General features: G+C 50.6%; 1 protein-coding gene across 1 annotated transcript in view; it reads right to left on the reverse strand.

Annotated features, from left to right (window-relative positions):
* KIRREL3 (kirre like nephrin family adhesion molecule 3) overlaps window positions 1-23184 on the reverse strand; it is a 67789-nt gene extending 44605 nt beyond the window's left edge. The window contains exons 1-4 of the mRNA XM_042831845.1: window positions 23157-23184; window positions 21917-21994; window positions 3235-3384; window positions 1154-1303 (exon numbers count right to left, since the gene is read on the reverse strand). Of these exons, the coding sequence (XP_042687779.1) occupies window positions 1154-1303; window positions 3235-3384; window positions 21917-21994; window positions 23157-23184 (406 nt within the window). The remainder of the gene's footprint in view (window positions 1-1153; window positions 1304-3234; window positions 3385-21916; window positions 21995-23156) is intronic.
* Between the last annotated feature and the right edge of the window lie 433 nt (window positions 23185-23617).

Below are 23617 nucleotides of genomic sequence, written 5' to 3' on the forward strand. Positions count from 1 at the left end.
TGGGAACCAGTGGGAGTAATGGAACCAGTGGGATGCTGAGTCCCATCCTCTCATCGATTGGGTTTGCTCTGAACGTGCTCTAACTTTAATTTTCCTAAAAGGAAAACATGCTGCAAACATAAGTTGCCGAACATCTTAGGTAAATGTACCAATTAGTAGCTACATGTATACGCACATAAACATTAACTACCATCTATTCAACACATTCCATAACCCCAAAGATAATAACGATTTCCTTTTGATCCACAACAGCATCTCTCTGCTCAATCAACGCTCAGAGCACTGACGTACGCCTGTGCTCCCTGGGACTAAATTAGTTTTGAAATCTTTAGCTCTAATTAAATAACATTATTTCTTTTGTCTGGCTCCAGCAACGTCGCCTGACTTCGCAGCAGAAGGAGGAGGCACAGCTGGGCTGATGGAGGCTTCATTCCCATACAGGGCCATGCTAAGGCTTAGAGCTGCTGCTTCACTGAGCAGAAGGATGGGTCAAATAGAAACCATCGATGTAGGCAGGCCAGAGAGGAGAGAGGATGCATAAGGGGGAGGTTGAGGGTAGGGACTGGACAGAGTGGTAGAGGGAACATCACAGACCAAAAATGACAACTTGTTTTCTCAGGTACTGATGCCATACCCGCAGACAGAACCAGTACTTTAGCAGCAGCCACAGGTGCAGAAATCAAGGAAAAAAAGCTGCTTACCTTTGGAAGGTCTCAGCCGTGCAGGGATCTCCAGCAAGATCCCCTCACCTCCACTGCCAACCCGTAAGTGAGGGCTGGGAAGGGGTGGATCCTGGCTGCAGCACTTCCATCACTCAGTGCATTGCATGCACCTGAGCTCCACTGGGTCTGCCCTGCCTTCCCACCAGGTGCTCCATCATTGCTTCAGGCTGTGAAACAGCATCTCTGCTACACCGCTGATACCCTTACATGTGTGTGAGTGCCCTGTATTTGTAGAGCTGAAGTACTAAACTCCATGCCCACGCTACTCATTCCACAACTGCTCTGCTCCCTCTGCTATCACTTCTGGGATCACAGTATATTTCTCTCACCACGGACTCTTTTCCAGCTGTCCTGACTCAGCAACAAAACATTTTGCGACTGAGGACAGAAAACCCACAAAAAAGCTGTGAGTGATGGGAAAGCAGACCTACCAAGGACGGTCAGCCGGGCCGGTCGGGATCGGATCGCTGCTTGGATGGCTTGGCACTCATAGACAGCGTCATCCTGGAGGTCAGCCCTCAGGATTTTCAAATGATGCTCTCCAGACAGATGGTCTCCTACAACCAGGTAGCGAGGGTAACCTGTAGGATGCAAAGCATGAGACAGATGAGCTTCCTGCAACATCCCAAGCCCAGGTTTTGCCCAATTAGATGAAGTCCCTAGGGAAAGAATGGGATTGGCATAGCCCAGGTCTTGCCTTTGTTTTCCAAGGGGCAAAATGCAGCTGGAGCAAGACAGAATCTTGGTTGACAAATGAGTCAAACCTGACCTTGGGCTGTCCTTGCAAAGCCACTAGAAACCTAAAGTTCAATGTGCCAAGAGCAGACACTGCAGAGCACTGGGATGTGAACGCATCCCCTGATTTAGGACCACTTCCCTGTCCTCCCAGACCTACCATGGGATTTCTTATTCCTTATGCTGTGTTTGTGGTTGGGCTGAAATCCTCTGATATTTCCAGAAATGCTGCTCTTCATCATCTTTGTTAATTATCTTCACAACGAGATTGTGTGCCCTCAGCAGTTTGCGCAGGACACCGAACCGAGCGCTGCAGCTGACACAACAGAAGGAAGGGATGCCATCCAGAGGGGCTTGAGAAGTGGGTCCCCATCCCTCGAGGAACCCAAGAGGGGCATCCATCCCATGGCAGGAATGGGGGCGGGGGGCTGTGAGGTCCCTTCCAGTCCACCCACGCTGTGATTCTATGGCATTGCCCAGTTTGGTCTGCGCAAAGCTTGGGCACGGCCTCCAAGGAGCAGCCTGCCCTCTGCATGGCTGTGTGACACCCGAAGCACCACGGAAGGAAAGCGGCCATCAGTGCGTCCGCCCCTCCTCGTGCTGCTGATTGATGCTCAGTGCCGTGCAGGCAGCCTGGCACGCTCCTGTGTTTTTGTTGTTTCGCAAGCTATCAGCAGCAGGATTTGCTCTCCTGAACCGCAAGAAATACAAATGATGGGTTTGTTTGTATTTAGCTAATTAGATGACTGGCTGAGCCGGCAGCACACGAGCTGGCAGTTCCTCTTGCTAAAGCAGCCCCAGCTCTGCTAATTGTGGAAGTTGTTCACATGAGCCACATACTTCAGCAGAGCTGCTGTCACCCATCCGTGCTGCAAGGTCTTGTAGGGAAGGATCAGCTCTGCTGTGGGTAAGAGCTGCGGCACTGAGCTTTGAAAAACATCTGAAGAAGGGGCTGCTCACTCAGGCAAATGGATAATTACACAGATTTTTAAAAAACAACAACAAACACCAAGAGAAAGAAAAGCAGCATTCTCCTGAGAGGAGAGCAGGGCCCCTGGAGACCAAGAATCATGATTTCTCCGTTGGTTTCTGGCTGCTGCTGGCTCTGCACGGTGGGGTGCAGGCTGCTGACTCTCAAGTGAGCCTTTCCCCTTCATTTTGGGGAAATATTTAAAAAAATAATTGTGTTTTTCAGCAAAATATATAGGATAAATTGGATCTCTACTCCACAGTTGCTCCAGTCTTCTCCAGTGGCAAGAAAACCATTTGCAGTCCCATACAATGGGATTAAATAATGAGAAATCGGAGGAGCTTTATTACCAAACTGTGATTTGAGGGCTCTGCTGGATCTCAATAAACGCATTTATCCAAACACTTCTTTTTTTGACAAAGCCAAGACAGGCTGTCAGTGCTTGTGAAGCATTTCAGCCTGGTTTTGGGAACAGGACATCTCCTTCCCCCACCTGTGGGAAACCAGCTGCCCAGCCTCGAGCTGCAGCCAAGGCTTTGCTCATTCCAAACCTGAACACTCGTGTGGGCACAGCCAGAGGGTTCTGCAGTTCCAATGAGAACACTCATTTTCTCAAAACAAATATTTGTTTTGAGGCCATTAAAGAGAAATGGCTTTCACCTGCGGCAAGCGCTCATTTCCTTCTTATTTTTCCAGAGGTGTTCCCTAACATCTATTACCCCGACCTGCAATTAATGACAGCTTCAGGGCTTGAGCTCTGCTTCCAGGCAGCATCTCCTGCTTGGGCACCGCAGTGCCCCCACTTACTGGAGAGATCCCGTCCGACGCCGAGGGCGAGCCCGTCCTTGATCCACAGCACAATGCCATTGTACTCGGGGATGGCACACAGCAGCGTCACGGGCTGCCCGGCGATCACCACCTGGTCCTGGGGCTGCTGAGTGAAGGAGGATGCTTGACCTGGAGAGGGGATGAGAGAGGACGAGGCTGTCAGACCCCGGCGGCACCTCGGGGTGCAGCGGCCCCAGACTGCGTGGGGCTGAATTCCAACCCAACTGCTCTGTGGTTATGGTTCTACGATCCCCTAAGGATGCAGTGATGGCTCCGAGCCTTTGGGACACCTCTGCACCATGGAGATGTCTCACACCTCCTGAGGGAGCAGAGCATCTCATTTTCCATGAGAACCTTGCTGGCTCACTCTAACCCATTTCCCATCAGGGCGCGCTAAGTGCTGGCATTATGTTTTATTTTCACTCCTTGAAATTCATCATCGTTCCTTCGCTTTGTCATGACTGAAAACCATTCTGGGTGTTAAATCTCTTTTTTTTTTTCCCCCCAGAATGAGTGTTCTGCTTTGCAGTCGGGCAAGGTGTGAATGCTGACGCCTACCTCTGGCATCCTGTGAAGAAAATAGCACAAAAGCAAGAAGAAATGACTGCAAAGCATCCCTGAACCAAACCTGGGCTATCCCAGAGAGCTGTGCAGGGATGCAGCACTTCTGTCTGATGCTGAAGTCTTAAATACCCCTCTCTTACCCAATTTTAGGCTGATCCTTTGGTGTTTGGGCACATTGGAGGGCGACGCTTTGTGTTTGCTGAGCATCTGAGTCGTGCTCACTCGTGGGAAGGGAGAGATTCAAAAAGAGATCAGAGCAATTGGACTGCTCCTCACTGTGCCACCTCGGGGCTTCAGCATTCAGGAGCCCTGCTGGGTGTTAATTATTGCTCTGGAACAAGCACAGAACAAGAAACTCACACCCAGAGCTCAATGACAGCTCAATACCCCACATCACACCGGGCTGCTGGAAAAGGTACTTCAAAATCAATGCATTAAAACTAGGACAGCTTCCACACGAACCACCCTAGATCAATTCAATCCTAATTTGCATTAACTCAATTTAATCATTGACTGATGATTAATCCTAAACCAAGGTTAAGTGTGACACAAGTTCTCGCAACTAAACTTGTTTCCAAATGAGTTGCTGGGCCTTGCCTACAGGGCAAAGCTGCAAAGCTCAGTCGTTTTCCAACTCGTGCAGCTAAACCAGCCTAAGCTCCCAGTGTGAATACTTATATTTCACTTAATTTATTGCAGCTTGACTTGCTCTCAGCCAGCTGAGGATACGTGGGAAGGAGCAGAGCCATCCTTTGGGGATTTCTACCAGTTCTATACAGCAGATTGAAAAGCTCTGAGGAAATTTTTGTGAATTCAGATGCACTGCAGCACCTTATTCCGAGGTATTTCAGAGGCTCCACCACTCCCATGCTTGAAGGGCAGCCTGATTTTCATCACAGGGGCTCCAAGAGGTCACGGTGCTGGACCTCAGCATGACGCTGTGCTACACACATCCAACCACAGCAGCCAAGGGAGATGCTGGCTCACAGAGTCACCAAATCACAGAGTTCTGGCTCCTCACAGCCCCAGCCCCCAGCTCAGGCTGCCCAGGGCACCTGCAGGGATGGGGCACCACTGCCCTCTGCGTCACATCTCACTTGATCTCCCCTCCCTCACCTTAAAGCCATCCTTCTTGCCCTGAAGCTGTCCTGCTGGGACACACTACAGCCACATTGAGCCCCAGAAACGTGCGCTCATCCGAACTGGGATACAGAGATTTCATAGGAAGTATTAACAGCTCTGCAGCTTAAATGCACAACACTGAAATAGTGGGAAAAGCAGGGATGGGAGAAAGGAGATCAGGAGAGGAGGCAGGACGCAGTGAGCACTCTGCCTTTTGTATTCGCATTTCCCACCCACTCCCTATGTTTCATGGCTCACTCCATAATCCCAACCATTCCCAAAGTAAGCTGGGCAAGCAGGGACAGCACTGGAATGCAGCAATGACCAAACAAAGTTCATTTAATCAGACAGAATTATCAGCTTATCAGCTGGGAGCTGCAAGAGCCATAATGAGAAAGGAGCAGTGCAAAGTGGTGGCTGTGCCCCCTGAAAATGCCCATTAAGCAGAGGCTTCGTTTGGTAATTGCTGTTGGAAATGAAGCCATTTTTGTGATGTTTTTTGTTGTTTCCCCTTTTCCCTTCCTTGATTTGTTTCAGAAAGCAGCTGGTGGCCATGGGAAATTAGAGTGAGAGCACAGCATATGTCTGCTGTCCTGCCCTTCCCTCTGTTTGCTCAGTGTGAAAAACGGTCGGTGCGAACCTTTATTGCACATGGATCCGTCTGGGGGCTGAGTGACATTGGCAGCAGAGGAGGGAGAGGGGAGGGACACAGAGAGCAGCACCTGGCCCAGCCCCGCTCCACACTGCTCTGTAAAAAAGCCAAAAAAAGCCAAAAAAAGCCAAAAAAAAGAAGTACCAAAGGCAGAGCTCAACTCGCTTTCAAATCAGCTTAACACGTGATTACTGGGTTTAACTGGGTTTGGGAGATCAGAGGGCTGCTCACGATGCAGCTTTTAGCTGTCTTATGTCTTAATGTCAAAGGAACAAGTAATTTGCAGAAAGTTTTAAAGGAGATAAGATATTTGACAGAAAATAGCTGGAAATGGGGAAATTGGGAAAGGATGATTTACAAACGCAGGGTGAGTGGTTTCAGCTGCAAGGAAATGGGCTGAAATGCTCCGCTTTGGCTTTTTCATCCCCATGAACTTTTACAGCATAGTTACAACGAGGCAGTTGGGCTTCAGAGCACAGCTCTGAGGTGCCAAAGCCAAAACAGAATGGAACTGGAAGGGGTTGGGATTGGATGACCCTTCCATCCCAAACCATCCTCTGGCTCTTTGATTTCATCCACCACATGGGATGCCGCCGGTCCACAAGAAGTCCTATTTCCCGCAGACTTCCCATGCCCCACCTGGGCACTGAACAGCATTAGCCATAGGAGTCTTGTTCTAAATACAAGCCAACCCTAAATTCTTGCAGAGCCTGAAGTTGAAACCAACCCTAGAGAAAAAAACCCTCAAAAAACCCCACCAAGGGGTATGCGGACAAGATGCTAACCATGCCTCCTGGGTCCCAATGTTGGGTCTGGGGACTCTGGCAGCAGAGAAGGTGCCAGGGATCCTTTGTGCCCAGGTTCACTGCTGGCTGCTGGCTTTGCTGCATGGCCTGAGGAACTGTCTGCAGCCCAGAACACTGCAGGAGGTGCTGTGCTGACCTGGCCACCTCCTGCCCTCCTGAGGGAACGTCTTGAAGGCCAAAGCAGGGGGCACTTCTGCAGCTATTGAAATCCTAAACGCTGGGAACAAAATGGAAGAGTAAAGCACCTGCTGCGAACAGCGAGCCGGCTGTAACGCTAACCCTGCTTTCAAAAATCACAAGCAGGAGCCTTATGAAGTCACAAGCATGTCATAAAAGTGTAAGAAAAAAAAAAGGGGGAGAGGGGGGAAGAGAAAGAGAACCACTTTAGAAGTCTTTATATTTCCTTAATGGATTTTGCACCTGTGGCTCCTGCTTTTCAGTGTTGCTCTGTAACGTTGCCTTGTTCTCTCAAACAAAGACCGATACTCTGTGACATTTGGGACTTCCAAGGGAAATCACACTGAGACCACTGCAGCACTTCCAGAGGAGCCCCAGCATCTCCATGCAGTGCCAAGAACCCAAACTCACTGGCAGCCCAAGATGCACTCACACAGCACACAGCCCATCCCCAGCGCCCGCAGCGGCTCCTCGCTCCCTCAGCCCTCTGGGGGCTGCGATGTTTGCACGAGTCCTTGCCTGAATGATTTCCACTTGCAGCCCCCTGTGCACAAAGCAGACGGCGTGCTGCAAGAAGCCAAGAGGCAAGCGGGAACAGCGGATGGTTAAATTTTCATTACCCAAGAGAAGTGAGTATTGTAATAAGAAGCAAGGGACTTGCAGAGGGAACAATGACTCATTAGAAATGGAGACACCACGGCTGCTTTTATGTAAGCAGAGCTTTGAATTTCCATTGTGTTTTGAAAAGAATTAGCTCTTTTTGTCGAGGAGGGGATAGAAGTGCTGAAGGAGGACTGGTGGAAACGAACTGTTTGGAAATGAAAGGATGTGGACAGGGGGTGGTGGGATGGCTTCATCATCCCTTGATGCAGAGCTAGCACTGCGTGGTTGAAAGCGAGCAAGGGGCCGTCCTGCCTCTGCTACAGGAGAACTGAAGCCCAGAAACCATCATAGGATGTTCTTCTTTGAACCATCGAATATCCCGAGCTGGAAGGGACCCATGGAGGTCATTGAGTCCAATTCCTCTTGCCTCTTTGGGCCAGGGACATCACAACACGATGATGCTGGCTCAGCATATATCAGGGGTGGAAGCAGCAGGACATGCCTAAGGGAGGGCTCCATCTCCATTTCCCAGCAGTCGATAATTTCCCCTTCATACCCCCACCCTTCTATTGACCCCATGACAAAGACTGGCTCTGCCCATGCCATGGGTCCTCCCATGGGTCCTAATCCTAAGGCCACCTCGCTCCCTGCAGGACAGCATCGCGCTGTACAGCACGCGCCCACATTGATTTTTCAATGGCTGGGAAAAGCAGACAGACAAAAGTGTTCCATTATTTACAGCGCTCTCAGGAGCTGCCACTCACACGGCCGTGCCATGTTTCCTCACTGCGGTCCCCGGTCACCAACGCGCCTGTCCTCCAATTGCCCCCAGTGAGAGGTGCCACCTGGAGAAGCATCCCAACGATGCTCTGGGGCACTGCAAGGATTTTCTCAGTACAGGACCAAGCTTTTCTTGTGCCTTGGGACTGAAGGACAGATTGGCCCACAGGCAGGAGAGCTGAATCCCACCGATGAAGCTATGGATGTGTCCTGGGACAAGGAGCAGCCCCCAGAAGGAGGCACACTGTGGGAACAGCCAGAGCCATGCCCTGCCCTGCCCTTCTGCTTTATGGTAGGAAACCAGCTACAGCCTGAGCTCCTCACTCGCGCAAAGCTTTCCATTATTTTATTTTGTTTCCCTGGAGGGAAAAAAAAATAAATCTGCTTGAGCAAAAATGTCAGTTTGGCCTTTTTTAGTTTGACTGCGTAAACACAGCTCACGTGGCTTCGGCATGCTGAATTATTCAGCCTGAAGGAAGAAGTCAGCCCCACTGCCACCCCACGGCCCAGGGATGGGTCACCAAGTGGCACAGCCACCCTGTGCCCCCTCCAGCCGTGCCCCCATCTGTGCTACCTCTGGAGTTCAGCGTGAGAACCACACTTTGCTCCTGGCACAGCCCTTTGCCTCTTGGCCCCGTCTCCAAGCAAACCTGAGCTCTCTGCACTATTCCCCAAACGCTGCTTACAGAAAACATCCACATCCCACCGTGTCCACTAAGTAGCTCCAGACAGGAGACGTAGATGTTGTGAGTAAGACGTTGGACCTTTTAGAAATCTTTTTGTCTATTAGTCACAGGGGCGAGAGATCTGAACTGCCGAGCGCTGCGCTCGCTTTGATACCCACACGAAATCCCAGCTCTGCTTTCAAAGTCACCGCCAGCGGTTTGGTCAGCCATGCAGAAAGGGCTGAAATGTCATCGTCTGCTCTCTTATTAGCTACCAATTGGGAAAGGTGTAAGTGTACACTTACCAAGAGATATTTATTGGCAACGTCCCCCCAGCACCAGCGCTGAGAATTACTTCTTGTGAGATTAAACGCCCTTTCGCGGTGCTGCACTGATAGAAAATAAACTAATGGGCTGCACTGAGGATGGAGAGAACACAGGCTGCACAGAGCACTTCTCACCCTGACATTAGAGGCAGGGTGGCACTGAACTTTCAGGCTCCTCTGCTCCACCACTGCAGTGTGTACCCACTGCCCCACAGAGCAGGAGCGTCACCTTTGGTTGGAGGGACTGACAGAGGTGACAGAGAGCTCTGGGGCATGCAGAGCTGTTGCTGGGCTGGAGATTGAGGTATGCTGCTAGGGCAGGGACAAAGGAAGGCTCCCTGCACTGCAAACTGGCAGCGGTGCCATGCAAAGCAAAGGGGCCAGGGGCTCAGCTGCAGTACAGGATACCCATGAGCACAGCTTTAATGTGCAAGAGAGAAAATGGGACTTCTCTTGCTAAAACAGTTAACGCCCCCAAATGACTGCTCTGCCCAAATCTCCCTGACGTGATCCTGTGGGATTTATTCATAAAATCCATCAGGACCTGCCTCTCAGCCCTGTCTCACACCCAGCCCCACACCGAAGCACAGCCCCATAAATCTCAGCACATCCCCGAGTTAGAGGGCACACAGGACGCTCGGCCCTAGGAAGAGCAGGAGGATGAATAATCCATTTCACAAACGATTTGGAGATTTCAAAGGCTGGCTCAGCTCCCAGGAAGAGCAGAAGCAGCAAGTTGTGCAGTCTATGGGGCGGAAAATCAGACCAAAGAGCTCGTCCTGGGTTGCGCGACGCTTCGCTTCCGTCCTCGTCTTTCCCAATCTGTTATCGCAGGCTTTGAGTCGTAGAGAGAAATCAAAACGAAGATTCACTTCAGAACAGAAAATGCAGCTATTAATACCAAAACCACTGCAGGATTCTCCTCCCATCTCCCACCTGCTACTCCAAAACTAAACCCTTGCAATGAGACACTGAATGCTGCATGAAACCCCAAAAGTGTTGCTTGGGGGGCCCCGACCTGACATGGGCATTGGGACCCCTGTGGAGCAGGGTAAGATGGCTGCAGGTTGTGCTGCACCAATTAGCAAGTCTGACGGTGAAGCAGAGGGAGAACAAGCGACTTTCTGCCATAATTACTGTTTGTGTTGATTTTTCTGAGCGGAAATAATTGTAAATATGTGTACTGCCTTTTTTTTTTTAATATAAATGCAACATTCATATGCAGGCTGTTCTTCAGAATAATTTGTTTCAATTCTAAAGGTAAGCGCGTGGAATACACAACAAAAGGTGCTGGGGGGAAGAGGAGGAGGAGATGCCAAGAAGAACAGAAGGAGCAGAGCACCAGTTGGGCAGGGAATGTTTCTTGCGCATCCATCCCCACAAGGAAGGCACTGAAGCCTCACACACTTCTATCCATACACAAAGGCCTAAGAAAAGTTGTCCCCTGCCCAAAGAACCATTGCTGCCACGACATCCTTAGACCCCCAAAAATGCCAAAAAAATGCATTTATTCCTCAGACAGGAGGAAGGAATGCAATTTCTGGGGGAAACCAGGTGTTCCCGAGGACAGCCACCAGCACCAGTGCTCACAACAGCCAGGTTCTGCTTTTTGCCTGGTTTTAACCCAACCCAACCCAGAACCACTTTAGAAGAGAAGTGTGAACCCCATCAGTATTCACATCCCTGAAAACTCTCCATCACACTCACCCTTGGGAGCAGCATGGGGATGTGCCTTCACTGCTGTGACTTCTCTGCCTGATCCTCATCAAGAAGGGCCTCAAATGTTTTTAAACACAGGGTTTCACAGTTCTGCTTTTTAAAACGTTTTACTTTTCTTTTTCTGGGCTCTTTTTCTATGGGGCCCACTGCAGAGCCAATGGAATGCTTGGGTAAAACCCCAGTCCAAGGGATGACAAGCACATTCTGCCCTGCTGAGTTAATTAGCAGGTAATGAGAGATGCTTGTCAATAAGCCCAGCTGCTGCTGAACCCCCTCCTGGGCTGAGCACCGCACCTGCAGGACACAAGCTTTCCATCGTGACATGCTCACTTAGGACGTGACGTGTTCCCTCTGCACCTCGAGCTGACTCTTGGCCAGAACTCACGCAACAAACAGCCAAAATCACCCAAACCACCAAAATCAGGGTTGTTTTTTTTTTTTTTCCCAGGGGAAATTTTTTCCCACCTGGTTTACTGGTAAAGGATTCCCTGCTCGGAGCTGAGAGCAGGCAGTGTTCAGCTGCGAGTCAAAACAAAGGGAAAAAGCACCTGGGGGCAGAGCTGCTCCAGCTCCATCACTGTGAGATGCAGCACATGGTCCCACACCATACAGACACCTATAAATTACTCGGCCCCCGGCTGCCAGCTCAGCCCCAGCTCGATATTGCCTGCAGTAATTATTTGGATCAAATGCAGTTTATCTGCTTCATATTTGCGTTTCTGTGCTCTCCGGTAACTTATAAATGTCATTGCAGTGTTTATTTGTTATAATGAAACTTAATGACGTTTGAAACCGATGGTGGTGGCTGTGGGCTGCAGGTTTGAAGCAAATCTCTTCATCTCAGGAGCAGGAGGCCCGGAGATAACATTAAATTATTCTATAGGGGAGGAAGATGCACGCAGGCAGACATTCATTGGCTGCGTTACTCATCAGAGACGACTTGTGCTGAGCCACAGGCTGGCAGTGCTGGCACACACCGGGACTGAGAGTGCCTGTCCTGGGGGCCACGTGGTCACCCCATGCACCCCACTGCCTCTCCTTCGATATGAATAACCCTGCCAGCATGCAGGGAGGGAACAGAAGGGGCTGCTGCAAAGCAGTGCTGAGCAAGGGGAGAAAGCAGCTCCGGAGACTGCATGGGGAGAGCAGATGCGGCACCTTCTCCATCACACCACTGACCCCAAAGGCCCTTCTCTTGCTCCAGACCCAGGATAAACTTCCCTTGTTTGTGCCCCAGGCGAGGCTCCTTGTCCTCCTGCCTTCCGAGGCCATGAATAATTCCCTCCCTTTGTTTCTGTGGCTGCACATATTTATAGACTCTGGTCTTGTCTCCCCTTGAGCTTCCTCCAGATGATATAAATTCACCTCCTCTTGCTCCCTGCGCCTTTCCTTCTCACTGCCTGTACCTTTCCCTGCTCACTGCCTGGCTGCAGCCTGCTGCATGTCCAAGTAAAACGCCTGTGGCAACACAGGGAACATCTTTCCCTCAGCTCCCTGGCTGCTGTCAGACCCAGCTCTGCATCAGCGTTAACCCCTGCAGCACAGCCCAGCTTCAAAGTGCTTGGATGAAGAAAAACTTCCCATCGGGGAGCACAGAGGGCCGATGGTTCCATTGCATGCAGCGCTCAGAGCTGCAGCACATCATGATTTCCTTACTTGGGAGGGAGGGATCCTTCCAGCAGGACTCCTCCTGCACTGCCCTGACCCTCTGCGCCTCCTGAAGGTGTGCCAAAACAGCCCTGGGACCATAGCATCATCAAATCAGTAAGGTTGGAAAAGACCTCTAAGATCCTCAGAACTCCCAAATGACACATCAGGAGCTTCACCCACCCCCCACGTGTCTTTAGAGAAAGACTGCAGCAAAGGAGACCTTTGAAGGGACAGCAGGTTGTTTGACCACTGCCAGTATCTGAACCCTGCCAGCGTCCCAGGTCCCAACACAGAGAGGTCACTTAGCAACACCTGTCAGTGCATTATTTACCCGCCAATAATGGAATGAAAAAGAGCCCAGGCAACTTATTTGATTAACCTCATTTGACCACTTGGATTAAAACCAGAACACTGCAGATGAGTTACCTGATGACAACTGACAAGTGAAATTAGCCCTCCCCACCTGCCCTGCTGATAAGGATACCACCATGATGGCTCAGCCCCATCTCTGAGCTGCACAGGAGCACTCTGTGTCGTGTTCCCAGCTGGGATCACATCGTGCACCTGCAACTCCTCGTAGCACCCAGACTCCTTTGGGATCTGACCTTGCTCGAAGTGCTGTGACATCCATTAATGAGGAGGAGCTGATGGTGCAGGGCCACCTGCAATGACCTTGCCTGCCAACCCTCACAGAGGGAGTGGTGCTGGGGTAGCACTGCATCTCCCAAGCAGCTCTCGGAACAAACAAGTTGACAAATGAGGCTGCTTCGTAATGAAGCTGAAGCCAAAGTCAATACTCAGCCCTTCTATCAGGGCACAGATCAACGGCGGTCTCAAGGGCGAGCGACCTTGGGGGGTGGGACAGCTGTCACTTGAGGAAGGGATGGCAGGGAAGGGAGAGGAAGCAGCCCTGGAGCGGAGAGAAGGGCAACGTGCAGAAAGTGGAAGAAATACAGGAGAGGAGAAATGCAGAAGGCAGGGGAAAGCCTTTCTGGTACGCTCTTTCAGCAATTGAATCAAGTGATTACGATCATGGTGATCCTATTCCCCACTGATGCTGATGTAAATCCGGAGCTGGATCCTCCTGGCAAAGCCCTATTTCAGGCATTTTCCCTGCAGACGATTTTCTCCCCACCGCAGCTGGCTGAACACCAAAATGGGGAAGGGACAAGTTGCTTAGGAGCTACAAGATATGGTTTAGTGCTTGTGGTACCAATAGGAATGGGAGGGTGGTTGGACTAGATGCTCTTGCAGGTCATTCCCAACCTAGTGATTCTGTGATTCTCTGCCTGTTTTCAAGTACTGGGGGAGGTTTAAAATTGCAGCATCATGTTAGGTACAGTCAGGGTGATCTGCTGTAGGAAGGACAGGGAGGGAAATGGTGGCACAAGGGAGGGGTGGGAGGAAAGCACTCAGGAGCAGCAAGGGATGGATATGCCACAGAAATAAACCAGGTGTCCTCCTCCACAGTGTGGCATTCACCGCTGGATGGAGCCTTCTGGACCACCACAGCCTCATAGAAAAGAGTCATTAAGGTCGAAAAAGTCCTCTGAGATCCCCAACCCCAGCCCACTGTGTTTACACCCCTCAGTGCCACATCCCCGTGGCTCTGGGACACCCCCAGGGATGGTGTCTGTCCCCTCCCCGTGCAGCCGTGCAGTGCAGCACCACTCTTTGGAGAAGACACTTTCCCACTATCCAGCTCCAGGAACTTCCACAGGCAGCTCCTGCTCTTCCTGGAGAGCTCAATCGAACGCAGGTCAGAGCTGATGGCGACAAAGAGCTGGCAGATTTATCTCCAGGTCAGCCTAAATATTTCATTTAGCTTCTTGAGAAGTCAATTCCTTTCTCCCTTTCTTCCTTCCTTTATTTTAAATCTCCAAATGCATACCATCTCTCATGAATATTGATGAGGATCATTAGTCACCGAACATTTCACTTCCCTTCCCTTTCCCCTGTCTATATAAAACCTTCATCTTTGTTAAAGGGAAAAAAAAAAGCCCATTGCAAGTTCTATCTCTGGATGTATTTTCAGATGAGACCCATTAATACATTTATAGATTGGGTAAATACCAATGGGAGCAAATAGGGGGCACAGAAGGATACGCACACGCAGCCCCAACGCTGACACTGCTCAGGTCTGTGATTGGAGCCCCTCTCTGTACACGATCCCACTAACAGCCCTGGTGCTGCTGCCTCCTGCCTGGGTTTCCCCCAGACCCCCTCCACACCCCACCTTCTCTGTAGGTTTTCTGACCACGTCTCTTCCTTCTGTGTCCATCAGTCTCAGCCCAAAGGCTGCTGAGGGACTTTATTTACTGAATACAGATGGCAGGCTTTGGCCAAACACCACACGTCGCTCAGGGGGAGACAGAACAGGACTTGCCACATTCAGCTTGATGCCTTCCAACAATATTTTGCTATTTCCTTACGATGAGAAAGGATTTGCAGAAGGATTTAGAAGAAAAGCCAACCCAAACAAAGCAGGGTATTTCACTGCAGCACCTTTCACTCAATGCCAAGCTGCAAAATGGGAACAGGATCATTTTGTATTGGGCTGAAACCCAGTTTGTTGTTAGAACTGTGAAATACAGCACTCTTTCACTACTCCAGAAAGAAAGGTTTGCGCTGCAGAGCAGAGGTGATGCTACGTGACCTAACCCAGGGAACCCAGTGGGCAATGCAGCTTCTGCACCTTGACTTTGGATTTCTTCACAGCACGCCAAAGCAGCAGACCTGTGCTGCAACACCAGAGTGTTCCATCTCCTCGGCACCCACACTCAGCTCCCATCCCACAGCCCAGCTTGGGCACGGAGCTCCCAGCAAGCTCCTGTCCCTGGGTGCACCAAGATTTACTTCTGCTGTTGTCGCCTGGCTGTCAATCAATGTAGAGCACATCTCTCTGAGTGGGACTTAAAAGGCTGTGACTGAAATTTAACTGAAATTATTCTAAGCTGTGGTGACATGGTGATGATTTGCTGCTCCAGTCTGTGAATCTCAGTCCCAAATGAGCCTGCACATGCGTGCCATAGGTCCAGGGCAGGGATGGGCACCTGCCACACGCAACATCAAGGACTCCCAAGAGAGGTAAAGAAGTCTCCTCCAGGCCCCAGGATACACTGACACCCTCCTATCCCCAAAGCACCACACCATGAGAGCTTACAGGAGGATTTACAGCATCATCAGCACTTGGCTTAACAGCAGAGCCAGGCTACATGTCCAGGTTCGGCTCTGGTGGGCACCATGTCAGCACTGTGACCCATTTTGCTGATGAAATCCAGCTGTCAGCCACCTCTGCAGCAGAGTCCCTGCAGACACCGAGGAAGGAAAGCTGAATAATAGCCCTGGGCTGCAGCAGCAGCTCTGCAGGGAGGGGAGAACCATCAACAAATCCATGAGCTCAAAGGCAAACTCTGCAGGTAGCCTGGAGGCAGCGCGGAGATGAGAAGCTGCAGTCACTGCCTTCAGACAGCAGCTCGTATCGCCTTTAGTTCCTCACTGCCCCCTGATGCTGGAAAAATAAACCACCGCAGACCCAGCAAAGCCATCAACAAAGAGACTTCACAGGGAGGATGAAGCACGTAGACTTATCTCTGCCCTTTTCCATATGAATCTTACAGGATTCTTCCCAGCACTTTGCTACGTGTTCCTTAGATGCTCGTCCCACTTCAAGCATTGCAAAGGACATAAAGAGCTGCACAAGGACAGTGGGATTCAAACAGCCAGGACACTCTGCACCCACCCTGAGATATCAGTCCGTGCTTATTGACATCACAGCCCTGCAGCATCCATAGAAGACCAAAGGGATGCACGTGGTGCTCATGCCCCGCAGGCTCCTTAGGAGCAGCAGCAGCTCCTGAAGAGCACAAGCACTTGGGAAGTGAGGAAGTAGTCTCAGTTTAATACTGTAGGGAAGCACTGGTCAAAAAATTCAACAGATAAAATTACATCCTCAGACCATTAACTGCTACACCACCACCGTTTCCATAGAACCACAGGCTGTGTTGGATGAGGCTCTGGGCAATCTGATCGCATGCCCAATTTAGTGACGGGCAACCCTGCCTGCAGCAGCAGGGCTGGAACCAGGTGATCGTTGAGGCCCCTTCCAACTCAAACCTTTCTACAGTTGTATCATCTCACCAGCTTGGTACCAGCAATATAACCAGCAATAATGCAGCAGTAATGGAGCTGCTCAGCTTCACTACAAGCACAGCAGACCATCTCAGCAGCAAGGACGAAACCCAGCCTGCCTCCCCACAGGCAGGGAGAAACCCGAAGGCAGGAGCTTCCCACCACCTGAACGTGGGCACTCGGATCCCTCCCTTCTGACACAGAGCAGTGATGTGTTTGCTGTTTTTCCTGGGATTTAAGTTTCATCCCCACCCTGCTGAGCTAACAGACACAGAAGAAGTGTCAATGAGACCTCTGTTGATCACACTGCATCTCTAACAACCACTCCAGTGCCTGCTCCATCTACTCTCCTCTCCTGTCTCAAGAGCCTCTGTAGATGAAGAACAAAAGGCCCGATGTGGCTTACATGGGAAGATGCCTGCCCTAATCAATTGTGACTGTGTCTTTGTGGGCAGACACGAGTGACAGGGCTCGGGTAAGGCAAGCCTTGCTATCACAGAGCTGCCAAACCCTGGAGCACACAGCACTTTATTGGTGATGACAGCAGAGTCAGCAGTGCAAAACTTGCACAGGATCCTGCAGTGTGCTTTGGAAAGCAGCTGCAATTGATCCCAGTGGATTACTTTCCAGGGGGCTCTTAGCAAAACACAGTGGGATGCCCCAATCCCAAGCCGATGCCAATTGTCCTGCACCTTGTCCAAACCTCTTTGGGTGAGGAATGAGAAGATGCTGGCACCCTCAAGTTGCTTCTCCTGGGATAAGAGGGTTGGCTCTGATTTGTCCTTGGGACTGAAGAGGATTCACACTCAGTCTTTGCTGCTAAGTCACTCTCAGGATCTCACCTCATAAATCCAAGCAATTCTGAGGCAGAAGCAGCCTTACTGGGTTGCTGCTGGGTGGCACAAATACGTCACCGCATCTCAGTGCCACTCTAATAGGACGTTTTCCTGGCAGGAAGCATTCACTGAACCCACTTTGAACTACTGCAGGCAGCAGAAGTGGTGTTCAAGCAGAGACATTTGGAGCAGAACACAGCCAGCTCCTCTGAACAAGCCATTTGTCCCCACACAGCAGGGACTCCAGCCCAGAGCCCCAGCTGGTTGCTCTCCAGGCAGCAATATGGAGCCTGACAGCAATGAGCTTTGAATCAGACAATCCCTGGAAGGATGCTCAGCCTGTGGGAGGGAAAGCACAGAACTCTCTGATGGAGGAGGGCACAGTGCTATTGATCTGTGCCCAACTGACAGCAAAGCTTCCAGCCTCAGTAGATCCAAGGCTTTCATATTTAGGACACGTTTTAAAGCCCAAAGCCCATTTCGGGTTTAAATCCTTGCCTCCCATTTCCAGCTTCTCAGTGCTGGATTCCCCCACCTCCTGCCCCAGCACAGAGCTGCTGCAGCCTTCCTTCTTGCAAGAGCTGCAGATTCCCTCTGAGAAGCTATTAAGGAGCAGTCGAACAGAGCAACCTTTCATTGACAAGTCACTCGGCCCTTTAAATGATCTCCAAACAGTGTTTGCTTTTTATTGCTTTCTGCCGTTTAACAGGCTTGATTTCAAGTTACTCTGGCTTATGATAAACTCCAGATCTATGATGCTTCTATTCTCTCCCTCTTTGGTCTCACTCACTCGTTCCTTCTTTATGTTTTTATTAAAAAAAGATCCAGGAAAACAGATAGCAGATTAAAAGGGAAACAAATTGAAATGGGTCAAATGTATCTTGCTTAGATGACAGCCACCCCATTAGATACTTTTAAACAGGACAAATGCTCTGTTCAGCAGCACAAGTGGGCTTTTACATTTATTCTAAATTACCAACCAAATGATTGCAGCCTCAAATGGAAGCAGTGGCTAATTGCACTAATATCTCACTAATTCCAGCACCAAGGAATGGAGGAAAACTAACGATTTTCACCATTTTACCAATTACTCAATTGAGACCAAGGTACATTATGCAAACCCTGGGTTGAGCTTCCTCTCCATTTTGTGATCTATGACAAGGACTGGAATTCCAATTATTAATAATGGAGGAGCTATAATTATTCTAAGGATGGGTACGAGATAATTATAAGCCGTAAAAACAGCTTTCATATGCATACACGACTCCCCCCCTGAGCCTGGGCAGAACTGAAACCTATCTGCAGACTGGAGATAGGGAAGTTGAGGACCAAAAACCCCCTCCAAGACACTGCTCCATGCAGCAGGAGGCAGCTGTACGGGGGGATAAGCTGTCACAGTGGAGGGGAACACACAGAGGGACCCCAGAGCCACCAGTGTCTCCAAAAAGGGACCTCCAGCAGTTGGTGGTTGCTGGGAGCAGGTGGTGAAGGCACAGAATGACAGTGAGTGCTCCATCGTTCCCGTTAGTAGCTTTATGAATGACAGGCAAAAAGTGCCATAATTGCTGCAGCGACGCCTGCTAATGACTCATGTTAAACATGGTGAGAAGTCAAAGGAAGGAGGGATGAAGGAAAACAGCAGGAGAGGTGAAATCCCGCCCTTGGCAACCCCAGTGGAGAGTGCTGGATGGGCAGGAAGGGGTCCTGCAGCACAGCCCCTACATCTGAGCTCAGAGACTGCCAGCTTTGGAAAGCCAACTGAACGGGTGGGGAAGAGGGAACAGAAAACCAGTCCCAGTTCTCAGGCTGGCCAGAGTTGCTTGTTGTTGGGACTACAGCAGTGCAACCTTTCTGCTCACCTGGATTCCACCTGGGAAACGCAGGGCAGCCCAGCACAGCAGGACCTCTGCCTTATGGGCATGAGCTTTGGGATCCCCAGGGTGCAGCCCTGCTGACCCACCACCATGGCTGGGGTGGAATCCAGCCCCATGTGCCTGCTCCTGCCAGTATCTGTTTCTGAATGCTAACAGTCAGCAGCAACTGATTGAGCGGGTTATTAGCAGAATGAAGACAGATGGTGGAGGATTAACTCTAAAGTATCTCTATTGCAAGGCCATCACTGCAGCTCACAGACAGCTCTACCTCTGTCTGCAACTGTCACCAGCTGCATTTTGACCCACAGCTCAGCAAACAGCACTCCTAGCATGCCAACAAGGTACATGTCCATCACAGCAAAGGAACTGGCACGTGGCAGCCACAGCAGGGCATCCCCTTCCTCTGCGTGCCCCAAATCACACCCAAACCTTGCCTGCTTTCCTGTTGCATGCTTCAGAGAGCTGTTACACACATTCTCTAGACCAGATTTTCAGGATACATGTTGATACGTGGTTGTATGAAGAGCTGATAGCTGAGTCCCATCCCTGGAGGTATTTCACAGATGTGGTGCTTAGAGATGTGCGTTAGCAGTAGGCTTGGCTGTGCTAAATTAACAGTTGGACTCTATGACCTCATGACCTGTCTTCTCCAGCCTAAGTGATTCTATGCTACAAGTTAACTAACAGTAACACTAACAGAGGTGAGTTCTTGGACATTTGTTTTTGCTTCTTAGCAGGGTCAGCTGCAGCACAGCTCGGTGCAGCTGACACGAGCTCAAAGTTCTCTTGTGCTTCTCTACCTCTGAAGCCCACTCTGTAGATGTCTCCATTAAGTGACAGGAAGGTAATGCTGCACTGTAATTACCCATTTCCACTACCACGAAGACCCCACACCTCGTAGTTATCCGATTGCCCCGCTTCCTACTTTGCTTTCAACTCCTCCAGCTACGCTGCTATTACAAATAGGGCTGTTCATTACGATCACAATACAATAAAGGAGAAAAAGCTCTAATTTGACAAAGACACGAAGGGGAAGCTGTCCTACTCCTTACCCCTCCTAGAGAACGGCTCAGAAGTTGCTTGCAGGGGCTGCCCTGGGACAGCCGCACACCGAAACCCCCTTGGCTCCCATCACTGCTCAGCCCACACCATACAGCCTGGATTGCAGGAGGCTTCATGTCTGCGCCTGTCATTCAGAGCCATCTTGAGTGAAAACAAGTCCAGGGCGGTCTTTGTAGCCATGGAAATCCCCTGTGTTCTTTTTGGAAGATTGTACCTTTAAACGTCACAGCCCTGCAGTCTGCAGGGGCCAGAAACTCATTGCTTTGTTCCCTTCCCCACACAAAGGCTTCATTTTGTGCCTTTCATCTGGCTTTGTTCTCTCCCTAAAAGCCAAAGGGTTTGCTTTGCAATGTCCCTGCCAGGCTGGAGCAGTGCCACAGGGTGCATTGAGATGCCCTCAAGTGGCACCTACAAGCATCCCTGGGGAGCTTGAGGGACCCAAAACCATCAAGAGATTGCACCTTCCCATTGCACCCAAGGGGCAGTGCCATGCAGTTAAAAAAATATTCTAATCAATGTTTAAAAAGCACAGGATAATTAACAAACATGAGGTGAAAACTTGTGAAGCGCTTTCGCCATGTTATCATCTCAGTCTCAGGGCTCCTGGGGAACCAAGGGAACCTTTGATCTCATAGCTGGTATTCAAGCCATGAGCTTGTCTCCACTGGAGCTTCGCCCCCTGCAAGCTAATGCACCCTTTGCTCTCGTGCAGACAAGGCTTCCTGCAGCCAGCTGCTGGCTGCTCCCTGCCCTGCTCTGAGGAACAAATGCACAGCAGGGCATGTCAGCACTCCTCTGTCCGAGCCATTTCCTATCTACCTCCAAAACAAGGGCTGAAAGCAGCTTGGCCCTGCTCAGGTTGAGCAAAACCCCAACGCATCACCACGATGCACCTTCCCCTGGAAGGGACCTCCCCTAAACCCCACATTCAGCAGAGATGGGGCTGCTTCAAAGAAAGCAGCCAAGCGACAGTGCTGCCAGCAGCAGGGATGCCAATCCTTCCGAGCATAAATGGTTTTTGTTTAGTTATTATGCTTCATAATTATTTATGGTGTTTCTATGGATTAATCAATGCTCATAAAGCACCTGGGGGATGACCAGAATTTAAAACAGGTAAATTTTTTAGAGACATCTCTGCCTCAGTGCAGGGGTTTGACAAGAAAAACAGTGATGCTTTTGAGAGGGCACAGCAGCCCTGATCCCAGGTGAGAGATTTGCCCAAGCAAACTCCATCAGCTTTTGAACACAGCAAGGCTAAGCCCAACTCTCAGTTGCTTCTCAGTGTCACTAATTAGAAGGGCATTCATTTGCCAAGGTTGCCCACACAAGCTCTAGGACGTCACAGTTCAAGGGCATTAGGGTGATGATAGCCTGAGCACCTCTCCAGTAGGGCCAGATGTATCCAGTTGAAGGGCAGAATGAAAACCAGAATACAGAGACTGGGTGCTGAAAGAGCCTCCTGTGAGACAAATCCACAGGAGAAGACAGTGGGTGGGGGATGAATAGAGGTATCAGACTCCTGCTCTCCTTTTACTGCTCCTCTCCTATCTTTGCCCATTAAGATGCTTCAGAAAACAAAAGGGAACCAGGATTTTCTCCTTGGGACAAGCAAGAACCTGTTCCTAGCAACAGTGAACCTCCGTGATGAGACCACTAAGGAGGAAGGATGAAGAGAAGGTGGGGAAGCCGCTCACCTTCAGTCATCCTGCGGTACTTCTCCTTGTACATGAACCCCAGCACTAGGCAGCATCCTCTTCCTGGGAGCCCCAGTTCTGCAAGAGAAGAGAGAGGGGCGTTAGAAGGCTGGGGACAGGAGCGAGTGCATGGGGAGCAGTGCAGCAACTGGGATGCAGTCCTCAAAAGGGAAGATCAGCCAAGGCTTGAGGGCTGGAAACACACAGGTGGCCCTACAAGCAGAGAAGTGCTCCAGGCTGAGGATGCCTACACCTTTGATGCCTTGATTCCTTAATGGGGCTTTCTGGTAACCAAGAAAGAAAGAACTGAGTGTGGCTCTTCCAGAAGCAGGCTGTGTGTTTGCCTACACGCATCTCGGCAGCGGACAGCTTCCATTCTTCAAACAAATTGTGTCACAGAGGGGGAAATCAAGGTAGTGCGTCCCCACTGCCGCCCCGGCGCACTCCTTGGGGGCTGCCGTGCTCTGCAGGGCCTCGCTGATCAAAGCCCCTTTGATGTTTGCTTAATGCAGCCTCCATAGAGCCCCGCTCAGCCAGGATGGAGCGTGTGGGATCGGCACGGGAGGGGAAGGCGGTGGGGCAGCGGGATGGGAGTGGTGAGGCAGTGCTACGCAGAGCTGTGCAGGGATTTCAGGTCCCTGGAGATGAACTGCAGGTCTGGGCTGTGTCTGTCAGAGCAGGAAAGTCGCCTAGTGCTGCAGGACATGCAGGAAGACAACTTGATGCATACGGCTCTGTATGGAGGAGCAGCGTCTGAATCCCCCTCAGCACCTGGGGCAGAACTAGAGCCAAAATGCAGAAAACAGAGATGTCTTGTGACACCAGGGCATGAGCAGGAGGACAAGTAAGGAGAATTCCCTAACAGAACCAGGCTCCATCTCACAAGAACCAACAGCTCCTGATTCTAAGGCTCCCATCAGAGGCGATGTCAGCCTGCAGAAGAAAGAAAGGCTGTGTGCAATCCCACTGAAGTCAGCACTCATGCAGATGGATGTCTCTTGAGATGATTAAAGTCAGCTGAAATTTAATGCACCTTTAATCCATGCTGCCACCTAAAGTAGTATCCAAGAGGGTATCCCCAGGCAGCCTCTCAAGGATGCTGGAGGTGCCCACAGCTCTCTCACTGGCCATAAAAGGGGAAGGGGGGGATCAACTCAGATGAGGGTGCTCAAAGATCAGGCATTTTCAGGCAGGCAAAGCAAACACCCACATTCTCAGCAGCTTCTTGACTCAGTCATACCCATCAGCACCAGGCAGACAGCAGCCATCTCCTATCTGATGCAGAGGCAGAATCCAGCCCTCTGCACAGCTGCAAATACACCCAGAAAGACATCAACTTGCAGAGCATTAGAGTTCAGTGCTCCCAACTGGTCCAGCTGAAAGGCATTCAGCAGAGGCTGTGCTGCAAACACCAGTAAGAGCTCTGGCTGGGGATCCCACAGAGCCAGCCACCCCACACGCATCAGCCGTGAGCTGCTGACAGCCTTCCCAGCCTCCCTCTGCTAACACAGAACCAGCAACACGCTTATGTCTTAATTGATAGGAAAGACAAATAGCATTGATTCCAATCGAGCCTTCAACGAGTGCTGAGGTATCGAGGCATAATTAAAACAGCACAATTAGATTAGTGTCACACAAGGCAGCACAGTTCACAGCAGAGCTGAGCCAGCCAGCATCGCTATCTTGCTAATTCAGGCGTTC

Source organism: Centrocercus urophasianus, unplaced genomic scaffold, assembly GCF_019232065.1.
Source record: "Centrocercus urophasianus isolate 14NV4802_14NV808 unplaced genomic scaffold, USGS_Curo_1.0 seq_37, whole genome shotgun sequence".
Lineage (NCBI taxonomy): Eukaryota > Metazoa > Chordata > Aves > Galliformes > Phasianidae > Centrocercus > Centrocercus urophasianus.